At 41.6% G+C, this 25098-nt stretch overlaps 1 protein-coding gene and 1 long non-coding RNA gene across 4 annotated transcripts in view; one reads left to right on the top strand and one right to left on the bottom strand.

The window, feature by feature from the left end:
• Positions 1–25098, top strand: part of GRPR (gastrin releasing peptide receptor) — a 208850-nt gene that overhangs the window by 8655 nt on the left and 175097 nt on the right. Inside the window, exon 2 of one of the 3 annotated variants that reach the window (XM_056559237.1) lies at positions 13718–13799. The exons of the other annotated variants lie outside the window; for them this stretch is intronic. Coding sequence (XP_056415212.1) covers positions 13798–13799 — 2 coding nt within the window. The 5' untranslated portion in view covers positions 13718–13797. The remainder of the gene's footprint in view (positions 1–13717; positions 13800–25098) is intronic. 3 annotated transcript variants of the gene reach the window in all.
• LOC130356985 (uncharacterized) overlaps positions 12394–25098 on the bottom strand; it is a 37697-nt gene continuing 24992 nt past the window's right edge. Inside the window, exon 4 of the long non-coding RNA XR_008889058.1 lies at positions 12394–12528. This is a non-coding gene — a long non-coding RNA (uncharacterized LOC130356985). The remainder of the gene's footprint in view (positions 12529–25098) is intronic.

The following is a 25098-nucleotide window of genomic DNA, read 5'->3' as shown; positions in this document are numbered from 1 at the left end:
AGTTTTCTTCATTTTCTTTCATGAGGGTGCGCTTCCTCCACCTCCTGCCGCCCCTCCGGGTCTTGCCCCTAAAGGGTGAGTGAATTGGGGTTTGGGGGTAGCAGAACTGGAATCCTCCTGCTGTGCTTCGTCAGATGTGCTTGACTCAGTTTTTGTAGTCAAATAGTCTGTCATTTTTTTTATTTTTCTTGGCTGTGCTTCTCTGCCTCACGTTCCGGGTATTGCATTTATTATGGGCAGTTTTTTTGCCCCAACTGAAGACCTCCTCGTGCTTAAAATCCCATTTATCACAAAGGAATTTATCCCTTTTAGTATGCTTTATCGTTTGCTGTAATGTAGATAGTTTTTTCTCCAAATTAGAAATGAAAGACTTATATTGCTTATCGGTAATTCTAGTACGCAATTCACACTTGGCTCTACATAATTCTATGGTGATTTGTTCGTACTCAGCCTCATTTTGTTCAATCACTAAGGCTTTCAGATTCAAGGAATGTTGTAGGTGGCGTAAGTCCCATTTTTTTTACGCAAGCCGGGTTGTGTGTGAACTGGGATGGCGTCTTGTAAGGTCGTAAACCTCTCGGCGTGCGTTTGTTCTCAGCATACGCCTTAAGTGAGTTAATGGTTCAGAAAGTATGTGTCTCTCGTTCAGCTAAAGAGGCAATTTTAAACTCCAATGATTTAGTGCTCAGAATATGGAGTGGATCTTGTGTCTCGCAAGAACTGAAAAACTCCCCCGCATCCGCTCTCCCCTCGTGTACAGCTAAGTACAAAGCTCCTAGTGTGCCCTCGGAATCCATATTAACAGATTCTGGATCCATGTGGAGGAACAACAACGTGCTCTGGGTAGGACGGAAAGCAATGCAAAAAGTCCAGCACAGAAGAAGAAAACCCGGAAAGCAATGCAAAAAGTCCAGCACAGAAGAAGAAAACCCGGCACTGAGGTTCAGCCTTCCACGGCACACAGGTGTGTAATATGTCCAGACCCTCCCGGTGCTCACATAAAGAAGGTAAATAACAAGTCCATGTATGAGAACATAAAGATTGAGCACTCACCGGCTGAGTGAATATCAAGCTTCTTTATTGAAGTATTCATGGCTTGACAGCAAAAGTACACATGGGGGAGAGAGGGTAAGCGTGCAGGGGAGAGAGGAACGGGCGGACGGTCCGTATTCGCGCTTACAGCGCTTCGTCAGGCCCTTGATCAGTGACTAACACAGGTGAGCTATAAAGGCAGCGGAAGAGACCATTACCATGGAAACATAACAACAGCAATATAACGTGTACAATAAAATCTTTAAAAACAAAGACACCTGTATATGTGAGACCCTAGGGAGGAAGGCACGTAGCTTAGAAAGGATTCTTCTCTATTCTGTCATAAAGGCCTAGATAGACTTACCGGCAACTTTGCCTGCGGTACGTGCTCTTTCTGTATTCACAACCCGGGTCTGAAGGAGATTAAGCTGGGCGGGTACCTTGTAAAGGTAAAGCAGTTCATCACATGTAGATCAGATTTTGTGTTCTATTCAGTCTTCTGCGATTGCGGCCATTTTTACATTGGTAAGACAATCAGGCCACTTTTTCACCGCATAAGCGAGCATTTTAGATCGCTAAAGACTGGTATTGAAGCCACAAAACTGATCGCTCATGTGAACACATGTCATAGTGGGTCTAGTAAATGTCTCCGGTTTGCAGCTTTAGAAAGGATAGAAGTATCCGGTACCAGGGAAGACAGGCATCAGAAGCTATTATTAAAGGAATCCAGATGGATTTCCAGATTAAATGCGACATCTGGATTAGGCCTTAATGACAGAATAGAGAAGAATCCCTTCTAAGCTACGTGCCTTCCTCCCTAGGGTCTCGCATATACAGGTGTCTTTGTTTTAAAGGTTTTATTGTACACGTTATATTGTTGCTGTTATGTTTCCATGGTAATGGTCTCTTCAGCTGCCTTTATAGCTCACCTGTGTTAGTCACTGATCAAGGGCCTGACGAAGCGCTGTAAGCGCGAATACGGACCGTCCGCCCGTTCCTCTCTACCCCGCACACTTACCCTCTCTCCCCCATGTGTACTTTTGCTGTCAAGCCATGAATATTTGAATAAAGAAGCTTGATATTCACCCTGCTAGACCCGGTGAGTGCTCCATCTTTCTGTTCTCATACGTGGACATGTCCAAAATAGCGTATTTTTGGTCACTTTTTAAATCATAAAAAAAGAATAAAAAGCGATCAAAAAGTCCGGTCAATGCAAAAATGGTACCGATAAAAACTTCAGAACACGGTGCAAAAAATGAGCCCTCATACCGGCGTAAATATGAAAAATGTATAGGGGTCAGAAGATGACGATTTTAAACGTATAAATTTTCCTGCATGTAGTTATGATTTTTTTCAGAAGTGCGACAAAATCAAACCTATATAAGTAGGGTATTATTTTAACCGTATGGACCTACAGAATAAAGTTAAGGTGTGATTTCTACCAAAAAATCCACTGCGTAGAAACGGAAGCCCCCAAAAGTTACAAAGTTAAATTTTTTCTTCAATTTTGTCGCACAATGAATTTTTTTTCCGTTTCGCCGTGGATTTTATTTGTAAAATGACTAATGTCACTGCAAAGTAGAATTGGTGGCACAAACAATAAGCCATAATATTGAATTTTATGTGCAAAATTGAAAGCGTTATGATTTTTAGAAGATAATGAGGAAAAACGCTGAGTCCTTAAGGGGTTAAACAGTAAGAATATTTCTATGTTGCAATGTCACTAGTAGATAGTTGTAAAATGAGACACCGTATTATTCTAAATTCTTCACTATGAGACATCTGCTTTACTAGATCTGCAGATATTCCGTACAGAGACACTTGTAGTTAATTCTCTGTTATCTGTTCATGTTTTCCTATTACATTATCTGTATGTTATTATGTCCTATATTTTCGCAGTAATAGTAGACTTCAAGTGAATCTGTTCCAAATGGTCCAAATGCTGGCCAGTCAAGTACCCCTTTAATACCCCTAACAGGGGAAGTACCGTATTTTTTGCCCTATAGGACACACCGGCCTACAAGACGCACCCAATTTTAAAGGTGCAAAATCTAGAAAAAAAAGATTCTGAACCCAACAGTGATCTTCAACCTGTGGACCTCCAGATGTTGCAAAACTACAACTCCCAGCATCCCTGGACAGCCGTTGGCTGTCCGGGCATGCTGGGAGTTGCAGTTTTGCAACATCTGGAGGTCCGCAGGTTGAAGACCACTGGATAGGAGGTAGTACTCATGTGTCCCCGCCGCTCCGGACCCGTCACCGCTGTCCTGGATGTCGCTCCATCGCTGTCGCCGGGATCCACGCTCTCTGTCGCCGTCATCACATCGCTACGCACGCCGTCCCGTCATCCAATAGGAGTGGCGTGCGTAGCGATGTGATGACGGCGACAGAGAGCGTGGAGCGACGACGTGATGACGTCGAAGGAGAGCGCCGGCTATGCAGGGGATCGCGGCACGGAGCAGACACCTAGGAGGTAGGTAAGGTCCCTCCCGGTGTCCTGTAAGCTGTTCGGGATGGTCCTGAACAGCCCAACTGAGCAGCCGGGTTAGTGTCACTTTCCCTTCAGACGCGGCGGTCAGCTTTGATTGCCCCGTCTGAAGGGTTAATACAGGGCAACACTGCGATCGGTGATGTCCTGTATAAGCCGCGGGTCCCAGCCATTGATGGCCGCAGGGACCGCCGCGATAGGTGTGTGTATTCGCCGTATAAGACGCACCAACTTTCCCCCCCCCCCAGTTTTGGGGAAGAAAAAGTGCGTCTTAAATGGCGAAAAATACGGTAAATACCATTATCATTATTATTATCTTTGGACATATTAGGCTGCAAGTCAGTTCTTGAGGTTAAAGGGGTTCTCTGGTGGAAAACTTTTTTTTTTTTTTAAATCAACTGGTGCCAGAAAGTTAATCAGATTTGTAAATTACTACTATTAAACATTCTTAATCCTTCCAGTATTTATTGGCGGCTTTATACTACAGAGGAAATAATTTTCTTTTGGGATTTATTTTCTGTCACAATGACATGCTGCTCTGGAAAGTTTCTAAAAAGGACAGAGGTGTCAACAGAGAGCACTATGTTTGCTATGGTCATTTCCTTCTTCTTCGGAAAGTTCCTGACATGGACAGAGGTGTCAGCAAAGAGCACTGTGATCGTGACAGAAAAGAAATCCAAAAAGAAAAGAACTTCCTCTGTAGTATACAGTTGCTAATAAGTACTGGAAGGATTAAGATTTTTTAATAGAAGTAACTTACAAATCTGTTTAACTTTAAAAAAAAGTTTTCCATCGGAGTACCCCTGTAGGCAAAGTTTCCACTTGGTTTTTTTTCTGGCAGTTTTTGGAATACTGCCACTGCAGTTTTTGAGCCAAAGCCAGATGTGTATTCAAAGGGAATAGGACATAGAAAGGAAGGACTTACACTTCTCCTTCCTTATGGATCCACTTCTGACTTTGGCTCAAAAACTGCAGTGGCAGTTTTCCAAAAACTGCCAGAAAAAAAAAAAACAAGTGGAAACGTAGCCTTAAAGGGGTTATCCAGGAAAAAAACTTTTTTTTATATATCAACTGGCTCCAGAAAGTTAAACAGATTTGTAAATTACTTCTATTAAAAAATCTTAATCCTTTCAGTACTTATGAGCTTCTGAAGTTTAGGTTGTTCTTTTTGTCTAAGTAATCTCTGATGACACGTGTCTCGGGAACCGCCCAGTTTAGAAGAGGTTTGTTATGGGGATTTGCTTCTAAACTGGGCGTTTCCCGAGACACATGTCATCAGAGATTACTTAGACAGAAAAGAACAACCTTAACTTCAGAAGCTCATAAGTACTGAAAGGATTAAGATTTTTTTAATAGAAGTAATTTACAAATCTGTTTAACTTTGTGGAACCAGTTGATATATATATATATATATATATATATATATATATAAAAAGTTTTTTCCTGGAATACCCCTTTAACCCCTTAATGACTCAGCCCATTTTGGCCTTAAGGACTCAGACAATTTAATTTTTACGTTTTCATTTTTTCCTCCTGGCCTTCTAAAAATCATAACTCTTTTATATTTTCATCCACAGACTAGTATGAGGGCTTGTTTTTTGCGCGACCAGTTGTCCTTTGTAATGACATCACTCATTATATCATAAAATGCATGGCGCAACCAAAAAACACTATTTTTGTGGGGAAATTAAAACGAAAAACGCAATTTTGCTCATTTTGGAAGGTTTTGTTTTCACGCCGTACAATTTATGGTAAAAATGACATGTGTTCTTTATTCTGAGGGTCAATACAATTAAAATGATACCCATTATTATATACTTTTATATTATTGTTGCGCTTAAAAAAAATCACAAACTTTTTAACCAAATTAGTACGTTTATAATCCCTTTATTTTGATGACCTCTAACTTTTTTATTTTTCCGTATAAGTGGCGGTATGGGGGCTCATTTTTTGCGCCATGATCTGTACTTTTTTTTGATACCACATTTGCATATAAAAAAACTTTTAATAAATTTTTTATAATTTTTTTTTAAATAAAATGTATTAAAAAAGTAGGAATTTTGGACTTTTTTTATTTTTTTTCGTTCACGCCGTTCACCGTACGGGATCATTAACATTTTATTTTAATAGTTCGGACACTTACGCACGCGGCGATACCAAATATGTCTATAAAAAATTTTTTTTACGCTTTTTGGGGGTAAAATAGGAAAAAACGGACGTTTTACTTTTTTATTGGGGGGAGGGGATTTTTCACTTTTTTTTTACTTTTACATTTTTTTACATTTTTTTTTTACACTTGAATAGTCCCCATAGGGGACTATTCATAGCAATACCATGATTGCTAATACTGATCTGTTCTATGTATAGGACATAGAACAGATCAGTATTATCGGTCATCTTCTGCTCTGGTCTGCTCGATCACAGACCAGAGCAGGAGACGCCGGGAGCCGCACGGAGGAAGGAGAGGGGACCTCCGTGCGGCGTTATGAATGATCGGATCCCCGCAGCAGCGTTGCGGGCGATCCGATCGTTCATTTAAATCGCGAACTGCCGCAGATGCCGGGATCTGTATTGATCCCGGCACATGAGGGGTTAATGGCGGACGCCCGCGAGATCGCGGGCGTCGGCCATTGCCGGCGGGTCCCTGGCTGCGATTAGCAGCCGGGAACAGCCGCGCATGACACGGGCATCGCTCCGATGCCCGCGGTTATGCTTAGGACGTAAATGTACGTCCTGGTGCGTTAAGTACCACCTCACCAGGACGTACATTTACGTCCTGCGTCCTTAAGGGGTTAATGTTTTGGAAACAAGAAAAATGGGCGAGTGTAAAGTTCTGAGTGACTTTGACAAGGGCCAAAGTACAATGGCTACGTGACTGGGTCAGAGCGTCTATAAAACAGCAGGACTTATAGGATGTTCCTGGAATGTAGTGGTTACAACCTACAGTGCAAAAAAGTGCTCCAAGGAAGGACAATTGGTAAACCAACCACTGTGTCATAGGTCACATGGATTCCAGGCAGAATTTCCATATGAAAATTCTGCTTTAATCTGCCTTAAATTACTTGTGTGCCATGGTTTTTGCATGGAGAAGTAGAGGAAATTTAGCGAAGAAATTTTGTAGTGTGAACCCAGCCTTATGTTATCAGTGCCTTGGTGGATCAGTAGGGGACCCCCACAGTATTAGGCAGGTGTAATGTTATGGCTGAATGGTGTATCTGTCTATCATCTATTTCTACTATTTATGTGGTTTAATGTGGTGGTGGTTTAATGTAGCATCATAGTATGAGTATCTACAATCATTACTGCATGATATAGCAGGTATACTGACTAAGAATGTTTTCTTGTAAATTTTCCATAACCGGTTGCAGCCTCAATGGATAAAGGTCACCAAAAGATAATAACTGTATATAATTACCCATCTTTGTATCAATAAATAGTGATTCTTAACATATTATTGGTAAGGTCTGTATACCACTGGGTACTGGACATGTTTAGTACATAAATTCCCTCTGTGAACATTAGGAGAAAGCTGACTGGCTTCTGTAGTGGGGGAGCGCATGCTGAGGAGTCATAATGAGGTCTCAAGGTGAAGACATAAGGATGTTCTCAAAGTAGATAAAAGGGAATAGATAGAAGGGAGAGAAAAGAACAAACGTGAAGGAATCTTTTTACATAGAATACAGTAAAGCATCTGTAATGGGGGGAAATGGTCAATATTTTCACCAGGAAATTGGTTAAAAAAAAGGTGTAGGTTTTTGAGCAAAGCTTTTAATTTTTCCGCATAACATAGGAAAGTCACACATTTGCACACTCAAAAATTTGCAACAATTTTATTGCCAAAACCTACAGAAAACACATTCATAAACTCCTTGACAAGAACAATGTTATATATTACATATAAGTATATTAATATAATATATATATATATATATATATATATATATATATATATATATATATGCTTCAAGATCCACATCTACAAAGACCAGAGAAATGTGTTTCTGGGTAGCATCAGGGTATTACAAGTGCGTATATTCCATGTCTGGAAAAAACAGTAATACCTTCTAACAATCATTGTAAGATTGGCAAATTTCCACAAAAAATACTGATGCCTCTGAAACATTTGGGATTTCTCAGTCAAGTTCTTGCTCCTGTACATTGAATGGCGTGGTGGTAAGGGGTGATGATGTGTGCATTGCTGCCTATGGTTACTACAGTACATTCACTTGGCTGGATGCTCTGGTCAAGTCAAAATTATAGAGCCAAAGTACTGTATAAGAGAAGGTTTGGTGACCTAGGGAACATGTTGTGTGGGTCAATGATGAAGGCAGTATTCTCTTATGTAGCTTGGCGGAGTGGTAAAACCCAGTTTATTCTTTTTCAGAGTAAGCTATCCCCCTTACATAAAGCCTAGAAAGACTTCAGGGTTTTGTTGAACTGTAAACTTTACTCAGCCTGTGAAGAAGTACAGTACAGCGCATGATATATTAAAGTCTGCTTGGACAATGTTAGTTTCTGGAGAAGTAGAATTTGGTCACTAGTCCCGGTCCCTTTAATAGTGATGTCGCGAACATAACATTTTCGGTTCACGAACGCGAACTTCCGCAAATGTTCACGAACTGGCGAACCGGGCCTACCACCATTGACTTCAATGGGCAGGCGAATTTTAAAACCCACAGGGACTCTTTCTGGCCACAATAGTGATTTATAAGTTGTTTCAAGGGGACTAACACCTGGACTGTGGCGTGCTGGAGGGGGATCCATGGCAAAACTCCCATGGAAAATTACATAGTTGATGCAGAATCTGGTTTTAATCCATCAAGGGCATACAACACCTATTATTCCTAAATTCTTTGGAATAACATGCTTTAGCCCCCTTTAAGCAGCACATAGAGCCCCCCTTTAGGCATCACATAGTTATATCCCCCCTTTAGGCAGCACATAGATTCCCCCATATTAGGCAGCACATAGTTAGAGCCCCCTTTAGGCAGCACATAGGTAGAGCCTCCCTTTAGGCAGCAGATAGAGCCCCCTTTAGGTAGAACATAGTTAGATCCCCCTTTAGGCAGCACATAGATTTCCCCATGTTAGACAGCACATAGTTAGAGCCCCCCCTTTAGGCAGCACATAGAGCCCCCCTTTAGGCAGAAACATGGAAACATAGAATGTGTCAGCAGATAAGAACCATTTGGCCCATCTAGTCTGCCCAATAATCTGAATACTATGAATAGTCCCTGGCCCTATCTTATATGAAGGATAGCCTTATGCTTATCCCATGCATGTTTAAACTCCTTCACTGTATTTGCAGCGACCACTTCTGCAGGAAAGCTATTCCATGCATCCACTACTCTCTCAGTAAAGTAATACTTCCTGATATTACTGCAGAAACCTTTGCCCCTCTAATTTAAAACTATGTCCTCTTGTGGTAGTTTTTCTTCTTTTAAATATGCTCTCCTCCTTTACCATGTTGATTCCCTTTATGTATTTAAAAGTCTCTATCATTTTCCCTCTGTCTCTTCTTTCTTCCAAGCTATACATGTTAAGGTCCTTTAACCTTTCCTGGTACGTTTTATCCTGCAATCCATGTACTAGTTTAGTAGCTCTTCTTTGAACTCTCTCTAGAGTATCTATATCCTTCTGGAGATACGGCCTCCAGTACTGCGCACAATACTCCAATTGAGGTCTCACCAGTGTTCTGTACAACGGCATGAGCACTACTCTCTTTCTACTGCTTATACCTCTCCCTATACATCCAAGCATTCTGCTAGCGTTTCCTGCTGCTCTATTACATTGCCTTCCTACCTTTAAGTCTTCTGAAATAATTACTCCTAAATCCCTCTCCTCAGATACTGAGGTCAGGGCTGTGTTAAATAATCTATATTCTGCCTGAGGGTTTTTACGCCTCAGGTGCATTATCTTGCACTTATCCACATTAAATTTCAGTTGCCAGAGTTCTGACCATTCTTCTAGTTTGCCTAAATCCTTTTCCATTTGGCGGATCCCTCCAGGAACATCAACCCTGTTACTTATCTTTGTGTCATCAGCAAAAATACATACCTTACCATCGAGACCTTCTGTAATATCGCTAACGAAGATATTAAACAATATTGGTCCCAGTACAGATCCCTAAGGTATCCCACTGGTGACAAGACCTTGCTCTGAATATTCTCCATTGACTACAACCCTCTGTTGTCTGTCCCTCAGCCACTGCCTAATCCACTCAACAATACTGGAGTCCAAGCTCAATGACTGTAGTTTATTGATAAGTCTTCTATGTGGGACAGTGTCAAAAGCCTTACTAAAATCTAGATATGCGATGTCTACTGCCCCTCCGCCATCTATTATTTTAGTCACCCAGTCAAAAAAATCAATAAGATTTGTTTGACATGATCTCCCTGAAGTAAACCCATGTTGTTTTTCATCTTGCAATCCATGGGGTTTTAGATATTCCACCATCCTATACTTTAGTAGGGTTTCCATTAATTTCCCCACTATTGATGTCAGACTTACTGGCCTATAGTTGCTTGATTCCTCCTTACTACCTTTCTTGTGAATGGGCACAACATTTGCTAATTTCCAATCGTCCGTGACAGCTCCTGTTACCATTGATTGGTTAAATATATCTGCTAACGGTTTTGCTAGCTCACCACTAAACTCTTTTAATAATTTTGGGTGTATCCCATCAGGCCTCTGTGATTTATTTGTCTTCACTTTAGACAGCAAACGTAGAGCCTCTTCCTCTGTAAAGACACATGCATCAAACGATTCCTCAGTTTTTCTCTCTAATGGAGGTCCTTTTCCTTCTTTTTCTTCTGTAAAAACTGAACAGAAGTATTCATTAAGGCAGTCGGCTAGCCCCTTATTCTCTTCTACATACCTTCCTTCCTTCCTTTGTTTATAATTTAGTTATTCCTTGTTTTGATTTCCTTTTATATATCTGAAGAATGTCTTATCCCCTTTTTTCACAGACTGAGCTAGTTGTTCTTCTGCCTGTGCTTTAGAAGTTCTTATAACTTGCTTGGCCTCTTTCTGCCTAGTCTTGTAGATTTCCCTGTCTTCACTGCTCTGGGTTGTTTTATAATTTCTAAATGCTAGTTTTTTGTTTTTTATGATTTTAGCCACTTCTGCTGAGTACCACAGTGGTCTCTTCCTTTTTCTGCTTTTACTGACAAGTCTAGTGCAATTTTCTGTTGCCTTCAATAAAGCATCTTTTAAGTAGACCCATTTCTCCTGAACTCCATGTAATTTGTTCCAGTCTGATAGGGACTCATTTATGACTAATCTCATTTTTGAAAAGTCTGTAAAACTTTTGTTTTTGTGTGGTGTGACTCCTTCACTGTTCTTATATTAAACCACATTGATTGGTAATCACTAGATCCCAAGCTTTCGCCAACAATAACATCATATTCCAAATCCCCATTTGTGAATACCAAATCCAAAATGGCCTCCTTCCGTGTTGGCTCCTCAACCACTTGTTGTAGAGATAATCCCAGTAGGGAATTTAGAATATCTGTACTCCTGGCAGAACTTGCTATTTTGGTTAGGCAGCACATAGTTAGAGCCTCCCTTTAGGCAGCACATAGAGCCCCCTTTAGGCAGCACATATTTAGAGCCCCCCTTTAGGCAGCACATAGATAGAGCCTCCCTTTAGGCAGCACATAGAGCCCCCTTTAGGCATCACATAGTTAGATCCCCCCTTTAGACAGCACATAGATTCCCCCATGTTAGGCATCACATAGTTAGAGCCCCCCTTTTAGGCAGCACATAGAGCCCCCCTTTAGGCAGCATATAGATTCCCCCATATAAGGCAGCACATAGTTAGAGCCCCAATTTAGGCAGCACTGGTTTTATTTCACAGCCAAAAAAGTATTTTTTTTATTTTTTTTATTTGAACAACTGTCACACCAAATGTGATTTGCACTAGTGTGATAATGAGCAAAAAAGGTTGCCAGCGGAGTTCCCCTTTTAAGCAGAGGTCCCCAACCAGGGTGCCTCCAGCAGTTGCAAGACACACGGACTGAACTTATAGCCCTTTTAATACTGTAGTTAGTTGCTTGAAGGAACTTAAGTTTTACACTGAAGTACCCCTTTTAACCAGCGGTCCCCTCCCAACCAGGGTGCCTCCAGCTGTTGCAAGACACACGGACTGAACTTATAGCCCTTTTAATACTGTAGTTAGTTGCTTGAAGGAACTTAAGTTTTACACTGGAGTACCCCTTTTAACCAGCGGTTCCCTCCCAACCAGGGTGCCTCCAGCTGTTGCAAGACACACGGACTGATCTTTGAGCCCTAACAAGGGCTTTTTTGGGTGCTGTCCTTAAAGCAAATGTTAGACTAGTGCTTTAGGAGTAAAGTGGACCCTGAATACACCACCTAGCAGCAACCTAGCTATCGCTTTCCCTATTACAGCAGGAGCAGCTTCTCTGTCCCTCCACTTTCTAAGCCTGCAGCATGCCGAATGAAGGTAAAATGGCGTCCGTGCAGGAGGTAGGAGGGTCTGGAAGGGAGGGACTGCTGCTGATTGACTGTAATGTGTCTGCTGACTCTGACTCACAGGGTCAAAGTTTACCGCAATGTTAAAGTATAGGGGGCGAATCAAACTTCACATATGTTCGCCCGGCGATGCGAACGCGGGCATGCTAAGTTTGCCGGGAACTGTTCGCCGGCGAACAATTCGCGACATCTCTACCCTTTAACAGTGTGTTTTGTTTGTAGATTACCCTTTTAGCATAGGTATATTTATTTTGTGCTTTTGCACTTGTTTTGTATATGTCTATTGTAGCTATAGATTCATGTAGGTGACTCTCTGATACACTAGCTTTGTGACCTAAATTCTTGAGGTAACTGGACAAGGATCTTCACAGGGGTGAGGGGGCGAACTGTGGTAACACTATAGAACTCTCTGCTAACTTTTATGGACAGTGCAGCAACATACTGATGCTTCCAAGAAAAAAGCTGATGCTTCCAGGAAAAGTTAACCGCCCCAATGGCAGGAACTGGAACAGGACCTGAGGAAAAGAGGAAAAATGCATCTAGTGTATTTTTAACAAAGACCTTGCACTACTTCTCTGTTAACCCATTCTTTACAATTGCATATTTTTCTAAAGAGTTACTTTAATCCTTGCAATGGGACTGTAAGCTAGGCAAACAGGCTTGAATTTTGCTTACAAGGTGGGATTGTGGTGCGGGACAGAGATTCTGCATCAGAAGTCCTAGCACGATTCAATGACTGGACTTAAGGCTGCAGTCGCTCCATTATACTGTATAAAAATGTGTTTTTTTCAGAAATCATTTGCTTGTCCTTATAGAGATACTCCAGGGAAGTGTGTGTATATATATATTTATATATATATATATATATATATATATATTAAATTTGAGTAGCCGTATTAGTCCAGTGATGCAGATATAGATTTGCATATATATATATATATATATATATATATATATATATATATACATATATATATATATATATATATATATATATATATAGTATCCAGCAACAACACGGCACTCCAAAAATCTGTGAAAAAAGTTGTGGGTTTATTTCTGTCACATCAATACAAGCAACGTTTCTGCTCCTATGGAGCCATTTTCAAGCTCCATAGGAGCAGAAACGTTGCTTGTATTGATACAGAAATAAACCCATAACTTTTTTCACTGATTTTTTGAGTGCCGCATCGTTGCTGGATACTATCTAACTAAGGACTTTTTATCAAGATGTTTTTGGACGCTGGCACCCACACTTTTGAGGCTGAGTAGTGCTGCAATATTTCTTTTTTTGTTCTATATATATATATATATACATATATATATATATATATATATATATACATATATATATATATATATATATATATATATATATATATCTCAAGTTAAGTTCCAAAGCCACCACATTTCCTGGATATGTTTCCTGTAAACCATCCTGCCTGATAAGCATGGCTCCTGTGGCCTCTGTTGTCTTCTCTGGCATCTCCTCTTGATATTCTTTGCCATCCTTCTCTCCCCTTGCCTACATCTCTGAGCAATCATTGCAGCTCTACTCTGCCAACCCCCACCCTGCTGCTCTGAGCAGCAGAGAGAGATTCAATGTCTGATTGGCTAAGGCTGCACACCCCTCCCAGTTTTCAGCACTAAAGGGAACATGACTTATCAGTGCAGGGCTGAAAACATGTTGTTTTTGTCTCTCAGGATGTGGGGGCTGCTTTCAGAGAGGATTTTAAACGGAGACAGAAGGGATGGCCCGATGATGTAATTTCCTCTCTTCATGCATGTAAGTGACAAACAAAGAGGGGGAACTGCTCTATATGGCTAATGAATGATATTTAGACAACTAAATAGGTTGATGAGAAGGAAAGGAACGGCTATGGGTTCAGTTCCCCGGAGTACCCCTTTAATAGCTAGTACAAAAAAGTGATCCTCAAACACTTTTACAAATATGTTCATCATAAAGACTTTATTGAAGTAAGGGTAGAAACACAAGATCTGATTGTGTTATTTTTTTTTTTCATCTATTACCTCAGGTTTGCACCTAATATTTATCTTTAATTTGTCTTATTTATTTGAGAAAAAAACACAAACATTGATGCATCCCAAACACTTCTATAATTAATTCAGTGATCAACTTGAAGTTGACTGCATAAAACGAACCATTAGGACGGCTCAAACAATTTCCCACTGACAAGCATGGAAATGAGAAATATTGTGGTTGCAAAATGCAACTCAACTGCAATACAAAAGGACTGTGTGGTGTAATCCTAACAGGTAATTTTCAGGCCTTATTCTTTAGCCCATACTGTAGCTGAAGTATTAGACTATTGTCATAACTATCACTACTCTGCTCTGATTAAATCCTATGTTAAAACAAGCACATATACTGCACCATTGCTCCATTTGGCTGATAGAGTCATCATATGAAAACATTGCTTTTGTTGCTTTTGTGACATTATTTAATATTTGTGCGCACCTTTTATACATTCAGTTTGTGGCCTTAGCACTGTTACTTTTCTTCTTTGTGAAGAATGAATCGTTATCATCACAATAGTGGTTAAAGTGCATTCTGTATTAGCACAGTAGACCTCTCTTTTACAGAAATGTACCTAAACTGTAGTTGTTTAGCTTGTGACATTGTATAGCAATCTGCGATGAGAACGGTCTGGGTGAGGACAACTATCGGAATTATCTATTTGCCAGTAAATTAGATTTGCAACACTTCTTAGTGCGCTAATGAATAGAGTACTTGTCAATATATATAATGGGATTAGGCACATACTCTATAAGTGAGCTACTATTTTACTCTGATTATTATGTTAGTAGATATTTGGACATGGGAGGACATCCATTGGTGACTTTAAAAGCAACATTGCTGAAGCAACACGTCTTTCTTGTTATATTTTAACTAGCCGAGTACCTGGTATTGCCCGGTTCTTACTACCTAATCCTTATGGGAAAAGAAAAGCAACATAGGAGGATCTCTTGTCCTCATATCCTGTCCTCATATCCGTCCTTATATGCTGACATCACATCCCAACCTTATATCCTGTCCTCATATCCCATCCTCATATGTTGTCCTCATATGTTGTCCTCATATCCCTTCCTTAGGTGGGGCTAAATGAATATATGGATGGATCTCCCATCCATATTGTTAGGAATGATGGCAGTTTGTGGATCCTCTGGGCCTGTGTGGATGGATACCTGAGCCATGCCAGGGAGCGGAGTCTAAGGTGCCATTGGTTTTCACCAGAGCCTGCCACAAAGCGGGATGGTCTTGCTGCGGCAGGTCGCACCCAGGTCGCTACCCCTGGCACGACTCGTCCACACAGGTAGCTGGGGGGTGGCGTGGCACAGAAGGTGACTGGCAGGATGGGGCAAGATGGCAGAAGGTAAGGCAGGTAACACTGGGATAGGGAAGGTAGGGTAGCAAGGAACGGATACACAGTAACAGGAGTACAGGAACACAGGACTTCACAATGGCATAGACTACCAAAGATCCGGCAGGGAAAGCAGGGAGGAGCAGAGATTTATGGAGCAGGGGACAGGTGCTAGCACTTTAATTAATTGAGTATTGGCCCTTCAACCCCTTAACGACCAAGGACGTATATTTACGTCCTAGGCCGGCTCCTGTGATATAACGCTGGGTCACGCGGTGAACCTGCGTCTTATTGGGTCGGTCCCGGCATACAACTGAAACCAGGACCAGGGGCTAGTAGCACGCAGCAGCGATCACGCTATTAACCCTTTAGACGCCGCATCTAAAACGAAAGTAAAAGCTTCCCGGCTGCTCAGTGGGGCTAATCGGGACCAATGCAGTGAAAATGCGGTGTCCTGATCAGCTAGGACGCGAGCAGAGGTCCTCTTACCTTCCTCCGGGGCGTCCGTTCGACGATTGAGTGCTCCACGCAGATAACACTGATCAATGCAAAGCTATGGCTTTTCAGTGATCAGTGTACCTATGGGAGCTATAACACTGCAGAAAAAAGTGTAAAAAAAAAAGTTAATAAATGTGATTTAACCCTTTCCCTAATAAAAGTCCAAATCACCCCCCTTTTCCCGTAAAAAAAAAAAACATTTAAATAAAAATAAATATAAACAAATATAAACATATGTGGTATCGCCGCATGTGTAAATGTCTGAACTATAAAAATATATAATTAATTAAACCGCACGGTCTATGGCGTATGCACAAAAAAAATTCCAAAGTCCAAAATAACTTATTTTTGGTCACTTTTTACATCATGAAAAAATGAATAAAAAGCGATCAAAAAGTCCGATCAATACAAAAACCGCTAAAAAAAGCTAAAAACTTCAGATCACGGGGCAAAAAATTAGCCCTCATACCGCCCCATATGTGGTAAAATCAAAAAGTTATAGGGGTCAGAAGATGACAATTTTAAACGTATACATTTTCCTTCATGTAGTTATTATTTTTTCCAGAAGTACAACAAAATCAAACCTATATAAGTAGGGTATAATTTTAATCGTATGGACATACAGAATAAAGATAGGGTGTCATTTTTACCGAAAAATGTAATGCGTACAAACGGAAGCCACCAAAATTACAAAATGGCGTTTTTTCTTCAATTTTGTCGCAGGATGATTTTTTTTCTGTTTCGCCAAAGATTTTTGGGTAAAATGACTGATGTCACTGCAAGGTAGAATTGGTGGCGCAAAAAATAAGCCATCAGATGGATTTTTAGGTGCAAAAATGAAAGGGTTATGATTTTTAAAATGTTAGGAGGAAAAAACGAAAGTGCAAAAATGGAAAATCCCGTGGTCCTTAAGGGGTTAAGAGAAAGAACTCCGACTGCAGGGACACCATGGAGCTGACACAGAGGACGGTGAGTGACGGGCTGAGACTTGCATGCGGACGCGTCCCGCGATGCGAATTTCAGCCCCGCCGACAGCGGGGACACAGGCAAGGAGCACTCACGGCCGGCGTGTCTGGCCGGAGCACAGTTGTTACACATATATCCTATTCTCATCTCCTTTCCTCATATTCTGTTCTCATATCCTGACCTTATATCCCGACCTTATATCCTGACCTCATATCCCTTCCTCATATCCCATCCTCATATCCCATCCTCATATCCCTTCCTTGGGTGGGGCTGAGCTGTGATTATGAGATTGTAGGCCAAAAATAGAAGGGAATGGGGCTTTATGGGAGGGGTGTGGCTTTATGGTGGGGGCATGGCTTGCAAGCCATACAGACGCACTCACCCAGAGATGCAGAGTATAGCATGTAGAATAAGGTATCGGAAGTCCAGACACCCCCCCCCCCCACCACCACATAAGGGGGTAGTTTAGAGCTAATTTAACTATCCTATATTTTTCCTTGACATATAAGTAACGTGACAAAGTATTATTGAAATATCTACAGCCATTAGGAAGTTATGCTGGAACATACATTTCCCATAGACTTGCATGGGACTTTAAAGAGTACCACATTTTATAAACTAACTCAGGTTATATCCCCTAACTATTCCTAACACCTCTCCTGCCCTAAACATTTTTTATGACCTGTATCATACCTTTCCCCTTGCTCACATTGTGTGAGCTCCCAGAAGGAGAAAGTGGGCGTTACCCAGCAGGCATGACATCACTGAGCCGTGAGAGCTGTGCCTCACCATGCCCCACACGCACTTCCTGAGTTTGGTCTCCTGCCAGGCCAGAAGGAGACCAAAATTAACTGATTGACTTGTGGCAGGGAACAGAACAGAGCCACCTAGTGGCCGTTTTTTCATTTACATTAAAAGCATATAAAGGTTGAGAGTTTTAACAGCAAAGTGTCTTATAATTACATAAGGAACAATATAAATCATGTACCAGGTTAGTTTCATCTATATATCTCCAAATGTTTGGAAGTAATGCTGGAACATATACACACATTGGGGGAGATTTATCAAAACCTGTGCAAAGAAAAAGTCGACCAGTAGAAACTATATATATATATATAATATATATGTGTGTGTGTGTGTGTGTTATATTTCACTGAAAACTTAACATGTTTTGCATCATGAAAGTTACAGTCATGGCCATAAATGTTGGCACCCAATTTTTCAAGAAAATGAAATATTTCTCACAGAAAAGGATTGCAGTAACACATATTTTGCTATACACATGTTTATTCCCTTTGTGTGTATTGGAACTAAATAAAAAAAGGGAGGAAAAAAAGCAAATTGGACATAATGTCACACCAAACTCCAAAAATGGGCTGGACAAAATTATGGGCACCCTTTCAAAATTGTGGAAAAATAACATTGTTTCAAGCATGTGATGCTCTTTAAAGTCTCCTGGAGCAAGTAACAGGTGTGGGCAATATAAAAATCTCACCTGAAAGCAGATTCACCTGGTCTTTGCATTGTGTGTCTGTGTGTGCCACACTGAGAATGGAGAACAGAAAGAGGAGAAGAGAACTGTCTGAGGACTTGAAAACCAGAATTGTGGAAAAATATCCACAATCTCAAGGTTACAAGTCCATCTCCAGAGATCTAGATTTGCCTTTGTCCACAGTGCGCAACATTATCAAGAAGTTTGCAACCCATGGAACTGTAGCTAATCTCCCTGGGCTTAGATGGAAGAGAAAAATTGAGGAAAGGTGTCAACGCAGGATAGTCCGGATGGTGGATAAGCAGCCCCAAACAAGTTCCAAAGATATTCCACCTGTCCTGCAGGCTGAGGGAGCATCAATGTCAGTGTGAACTATCCATTGACATTTAAATTAAATCAAACACTATGGCAGAAGACCCAGGAGGACCCCACTGCTGACACAGAGACATAAAAAAGCAAGACTACATTTTGCCAAAATGAACTTGAGTAAGCCAAAATCCTTCTGGGAAAACGTCTTGTGGACAGATGAGACCAAGATAGAGTTTTTTGATAAAGCACATAATTCTACTGTTTACCAAAAACGGAATGAGGTCTACAAAGAAAAGAACACAGTACCTACAGTGAAATAAGGTGGAGGTTCAATTTTGTTTTGGGGTGGTTTTGCTGCCTCTGCACTGGGGGCCTTGAATGTGTGCAAGGCATCATGAAATCTGAGGATTACCAATGGATTTAAGGTCGCACTGTACAGCCCAGTGTCAGAAAGCTGGGTTAGCATCCGAGATCTTGGGTCTTCCAGCAGTACAATGACCCCAAACATATGTCAAAAAGCACCCAGAAATGGACGGCAACAAAGCACTGGAGAGTTCTGAAGTGGCCAGCAATGAGTCCAGATTTAAATCCCATTGAACACCTTTGGAGAGATCTTAAAATTGTTGTTGGGAAAAGGCGCCCTTCCAATAAAAGAGACCTGCAGCAGTTTGAAAAAGGAAGAGTGGTCCAACATTCTCGCTGAGAGGTGTAAGAAGCTTATTGGTGATTATAGGAAGCAACTGATTTCAGTTATTTTTTCCAAAGGGTGTGCAACCAAATATTATGTTAAGGGTGCCAATAATTTTGTCCAGCCCATTTTTGGAGTTTGCTGTGACATTATGTCCAATTTGCTATTTTTCCTGCTTTTTTGGTTTAATTCCAATACTCACAAAGGGAATACACATTTGCAGAACAAAACATGTGTTACTGCAATCCTTTTCTGTGAGAAATACTTCATTTTTCCCGGCATGCCGGTCCCGGCATACAACTGAAACCAGGACCAGGGGCTAGTAGCACGCAGCAGCGATCACGCTATTAACCCTTTAGACGCCGCATCTAAAACGAAAGTAAAAGCTTCCCGGCTGCTCAGTGGGGCTAATCGGGACCAATGCAGTGAAAATGCGGTGTCCTGATCAGCTAGGACGCGAGCAGAGGTCCTCTTACCTTCCTCCGGGGCGTCCGTTCGACGATTGAGTGCTCCACGCAGATAACACTGATCAATGCAAAGCTATGGCTTTTCAGTGATCAGTGTACCTATGGGAGCTATAACACTGCAGAAAAAAGTGTAAAAAAAAAAGTTAATAAATGTGATTTAACCCTTTCCCTAATAAAAGTCCAAATCACCCCCCTTTTCCCGTAAAAAAAAAAAACATTTAAATAAAAATAAATATAAACAAATATAAACATATGTGGTATCGCCGCATGTGTAAATGTCTGAACTATAAAAATATATAATTAATTAAACCGCACGGTCTATGGCGTATGCACAAAAAAAATTCCAAAGTCCAAAATAACTTATTTTTGGTCACTTTTTACATCATGAAAAAATGAATAAAAAGCGATCAAAAAGTCCGATCAATACAAAAACCGCTAAAAAAAGCTAAAAACTTCAGATCACGGGGCAAAAAATTAGCCCTCATACCGCCCCATATGTGGTAAAATCAAAAAGTTATAGGGGTCAGAAGATGACAATTTTAAACGTATACATTTTCCTTCATGTAGTTATTATTTTTTCCAGAAGTACAACAAAATCAAACCTATATAAGTAGGGTATAATTTTAATCGTATGGACATACAGAATAAAGATAGGGTGTCATTTTTACCGAAAAATGTAATGCGTACAAACGGAAGCCACCAAAATTACAAAATGGCGTTTTTTCTTCAATTTCGTCGCAGGATGATTTTTTTTCTGTTTCGTCAAAGATTTTTGGGTAAAATGACTGATGTCACTGCAAGGTAGAATTGGTGGCGCAAAAAATAAGCCATCAGATGGATTTTTAGGTGCAAAAATGAAAGGGTTATGATTTTTAAAATGTTAGGAGGAAAAAACGAAAGTGCAAAAATGGAAAATCCCGTGGTCCTTAAGGGGTTAAGAGAAAGAACTCCGACTGCAGGGACACCATGGAGCTGACACAGAGGACGGTGAGTGACGGGCTGAGACTTGCATGCGGACGCATCCCGCGATGCGAATTTCAGCCCCGCCGACAGCGGGGACACAGGCAAGGAGCACTCACGGCCGGCGTGTCTGGCCGGAGCACAGTTGTTACACATATATCCTATTCTCATCTCCTTTCCTCATATTCTGTCCTCATATCCTGACCTTATATCCCGACCTTATATCCTGACCTCATATCCCTTCCTCATATCCCATCCTCATATCCCATCCTCATATCCCTTCCTTGGGTGGGGCTGAGCTGTGATTATGAGATTGTAGGCCAAAAATAGAAGGGAATGGGGCTTTATGGGAGGGGTGTGGCTTTATGGTGGGGGCATGGCTTGCAAGCCATACAGACGCACTCACCCAGAGATGCAGAGTATAGCATGTAGAATAAGGTATCGGAAGTCCAGACACCCCCCCCCACCACCACATAAGGGGGTAGTTTAGAGCTAATTTAACTATCCTATATTTTTCTTTGACATATAAGTAACGTGACAAAGTATTATTGAAATATCTACAGCCATTAGGAAGTTATGCTGGAACATACATTTCCCATAGACTTGCATGGGACTTTAAAGAGTACCACATTTTATAAACTAACTCAGGTTATATCCCCTAACTATTCCTAACACCTCTCCTGCCCTAAACATTTTTTATGACCTGTATCATACCTTTCCCCTTGCTCACATTGTGTGAGCTCCCAAAAGGAGAAAGTGGGCGTTACCCAGCAGGCATGACATCACTGAGCCGTGAGAGCTGTGCCTCACCATGCCCCACACGCACTTCCTAAGTTTGGTCTCCTGCCAGGCCAGAAGGAGACCAAAATTAACTGATTGACTTGTGGCAGGGAACAGAACAGAGCCACCTAGTGGCCGTTTTTTCATTTACATTAAAAACATATAAAGGTTGAGAGTTTTAACAGCAAAGTGTCTTATAATTACATAAGGAACAATATAAATCATGTACCAGGTTAGTTTCATCTATATATCTCCAAATGTTTGGAAGTAATGCTGGAACATATACACACATTGGGGGAGATTTATCAAAACCTGTGCAAAGAAAAAGTTGACCAGTAGAAACTATATATATATATATATATATATATATATATATATATGTGTGTGTGTGTGTGTGTGTGTGTGTGTGTGTGTTATATTTCACTGAAAACTTAACATGTTTTGCATCATGAAAGTTACAGTCATGGCCATAAATGTTGGCACCCAATTTTTCAAGAAAATGAAATATTTCTCACAGAAAAGGATTGCAGTAACACATATTTTGCTATACACATGTTTATTCCCTTTGTGTGTATTGGAACTAAATAAAAAAAGGGAGGAAAAAAAGCAAATTGGACATAATGTCACACCAAACTCCAAAAAATGGGCTGGACAAAATTATGGGCACCCTTTCAAAATTGTGGAAAAATAACATTGTTTCAAGCATGTGATGCTCTTTAAAGTCTCCTGGAGCAAGTAACAGGTGTGGGCAATATAAAAATCTCACCTGAAAGCAGATTCACCTGGTCTTTGCATTGTGTGTCTGTGTGTGCCACACTGAGAATGGAGAACAGAAAGAGGAGAAGAGAACTGTCTGAGGACTTGAAAACCAGAATTGTGGAAAAATATCCACAATCTCAAGTTTACAAGGCCATCTCCAGAGATCTAGATTTGCCTTTGTCCACAGTGCGCAACATTATCAATAAGTTTGCAACCCATGGAACTGTAGCTAATCTCCCTGGGCTTAGATGGAAGAGAAAAATTGAGGAAAGGTGTCAACGCAGGATAGTCCGGATGGTGGATAAGCAGCCCCAAACAAGTTCCAAAGATATTCCACCTGTCCTGCAGGCTGAGGGAGCATCAATGTCAGCGTGAACTATCCATTGACATTTAAATTAAATCAAACACTATGGCAGAAGACCCAGGAGGACCCCACTGCTGACACAGAGACATAAAAAAGCAAGACTACATTTTGCCAAAATGAACTTGAGTAAGCCAAAATCCTTCTGGGAAAACGTCTTGTGGACAGATGAGACCAAGATAGAGTTTTTTGATAAAGCACATAATTCTACTGTTTACCAAAAACGGAATGAGGTCTACAAAGAAAAGAACACAGTACCTACAGTGAAATAAGGTGGAGGTTCAATTTTGTTTTGGGGTGGTTTTGCTGCCTCTGCACTGGGGGCCTTGAATGTGTGCAAGGCATCATGAAATCTGAGGATTACCAATGGATTTAAGGTCGCACTGTACAGCCCAGTGTCAGAAAGCTGGGTTAGCATCCGAGATCTTGGGTCTTCCAGCAGTACAATGACCCCAAACATATGTCAAAAAGCACCCAGAAATGGACGGCAACAAAGCACTGGAGAGTTCTGAAGTGGCCAGCAATGAGTCCAGATTTAAATCCCATTGAACACCTGTGGAGAGATCTTAAAATTGTTGTTGGGAAAAGGCGCCCTTCCAATAAAAGAGACCTGCAGCAGTTTGAAAAAGGAAGAGTGGTCCAACATTCTCGCTGAGAGGTGTAAGAAGCTTATTGGTGATTATAGGAAGCAACTGATTTCAGTTATTTTTTCCAAAGGGTGTGCAACCAAATATTATGTTAAGGGTGCCAATAATTTTGTCCAGCCCATTTTTGGAGTTTGCTGTGACATTATGTCCAATTTGCTATTTTTCCTGCTTTTTTGGTTTAATTCCAATACTCACAAAGGGAATACACATTTGCAGAACAAAACATGTGTTACTGCAATCCTTTTCTGTGAGAAATACTTCATTTTTAAAAAAAATTTCATTTACGGCCATGACTGTATCACAGAAGCCCTTAATATAATGACTCATTGGTTGAGCAGAGGCTAAGGGAATGATCCCTAAATCCAGAGAACTTCTGGACCCTCACAAGACTTGGGATAGGCCACAGGGGTACCTAATGCTAACAGGGAAAATGCCAAGTGTCCTCTCCTCTGTTTCCCATACAGAGATGACAAAGCTCTGATGGTGGATCAACCCCATGGGATTTGAGCCTGGCTTACACTTTTACCCAATAATCATGATTCAGAGAGTTCTGTTCAAAATCCACAATGACTGAACACCTAAAATTGAGAAAATTCACACTGGCCATAAAATTGGACTTGTCAGTGGTCAGAATTTAACCCCTTCACGAGAAGCGACGTACATGTACGGCGCCGCGAAGTGTCACTTGGCGCGCGGCGACGTACATGTACGTCGCGGGGTTCCGGGAGCGCCGCGTCACCGGTAGCGGTATCGGGCCGGGATGACTGCTGTTATCTAACAGCAGGCATCCCGGCACATCGCCGAGGGGGGTCCTGAGACCCCCCCATGACCGCGATGCGCGCAAATCGCAGGTCAATTCAGACCTGCGATCTGCGCGATTCCGGGTCATACGGGTCACTGGTGACCCGGTGACCCGGAAAATAAGAGGGATCGTAGGTGTCCGAGACACCCTAGATCCCCCTAAAGGGATAGGAGTTTGGTGGCAGGGGTGTCACCCCTCCTATCCCTGCTATTGGTTGGCCGAGCGACCGACCGATAGCAGACCGGGGGAGGGGGGGTTAAAGTTCGGTTCCCCCGCTTTGCCCACCTATCGGTGTCCGGGCAAAACGGGGGAACCGTCCAGGGAGGGTCGGCGCCGAAGGTCCCTACCTGGATCCCGGATCGCGATCCTCCATGCGGGGATCCCCCACGTGCGGCGGCGGCGGCGGCTTCCGGGTCCTGCTAGGTGAGTTGTTGCCTAGCAACATCCGGAGGGCCACAGTTTACAGTGGTCTCTAAACCGTGGCCCTCCAGATGTTGCAAAACTACAACTCCCAGCATGCCCAGACAGCTGTTTGCTGTGTGGGCATGCTGGGACTTGTAGTTTTGCAATATTTAGAGGGGTTCAGGTTGTAGATCACTAAGTGGTCTCAAACTGTAGCCCTCCAGATGTTGCAAAACTACAACTCTCAGCATGCCCAGACAGCAGTTTGCTGGCTGGGCATGCTGAGAGTTGTAGTTTTGCAACATCTGGAGGGCCACAGTTTTGAGACCACTGGACAGTGATTTACAACTTGAACCCCTCTAAATCTTGCAAAACTACAACTCCCAGCATTCAGGAACAGCATAAGGCTGTCTTGGCATGCTGGGAGTTGTACTTGCTTGCCTCCAGCCATTGCATAACTACATCTCCCTGCATGCCCTTCCGCAATCAGTACATGCTGGGAGTTGCAGTTTTGCAACAGCTGGAGGCACACTGGTTGGAAAATACTGAGTTAGGTCATAGAACCTAACTC

Source organism: Hyla sarda, chromosome 2, assembly GCF_029499605.1.
Source record: "Hyla sarda isolate aHylSar1 chromosome 2, aHylSar1.hap1, whole genome shotgun sequence".
In the NCBI taxonomy this organism is placed as follows: domain Eukaryota; kingdom Metazoa; phylum Chordata; class Amphibia; order Anura; family Hylidae; genus Hyla; species Hyla sarda.
Note: the sequence above shows the minus strand (reverse complement) of the source record. Positions and strands in the feature narration are given on the sequence as shown.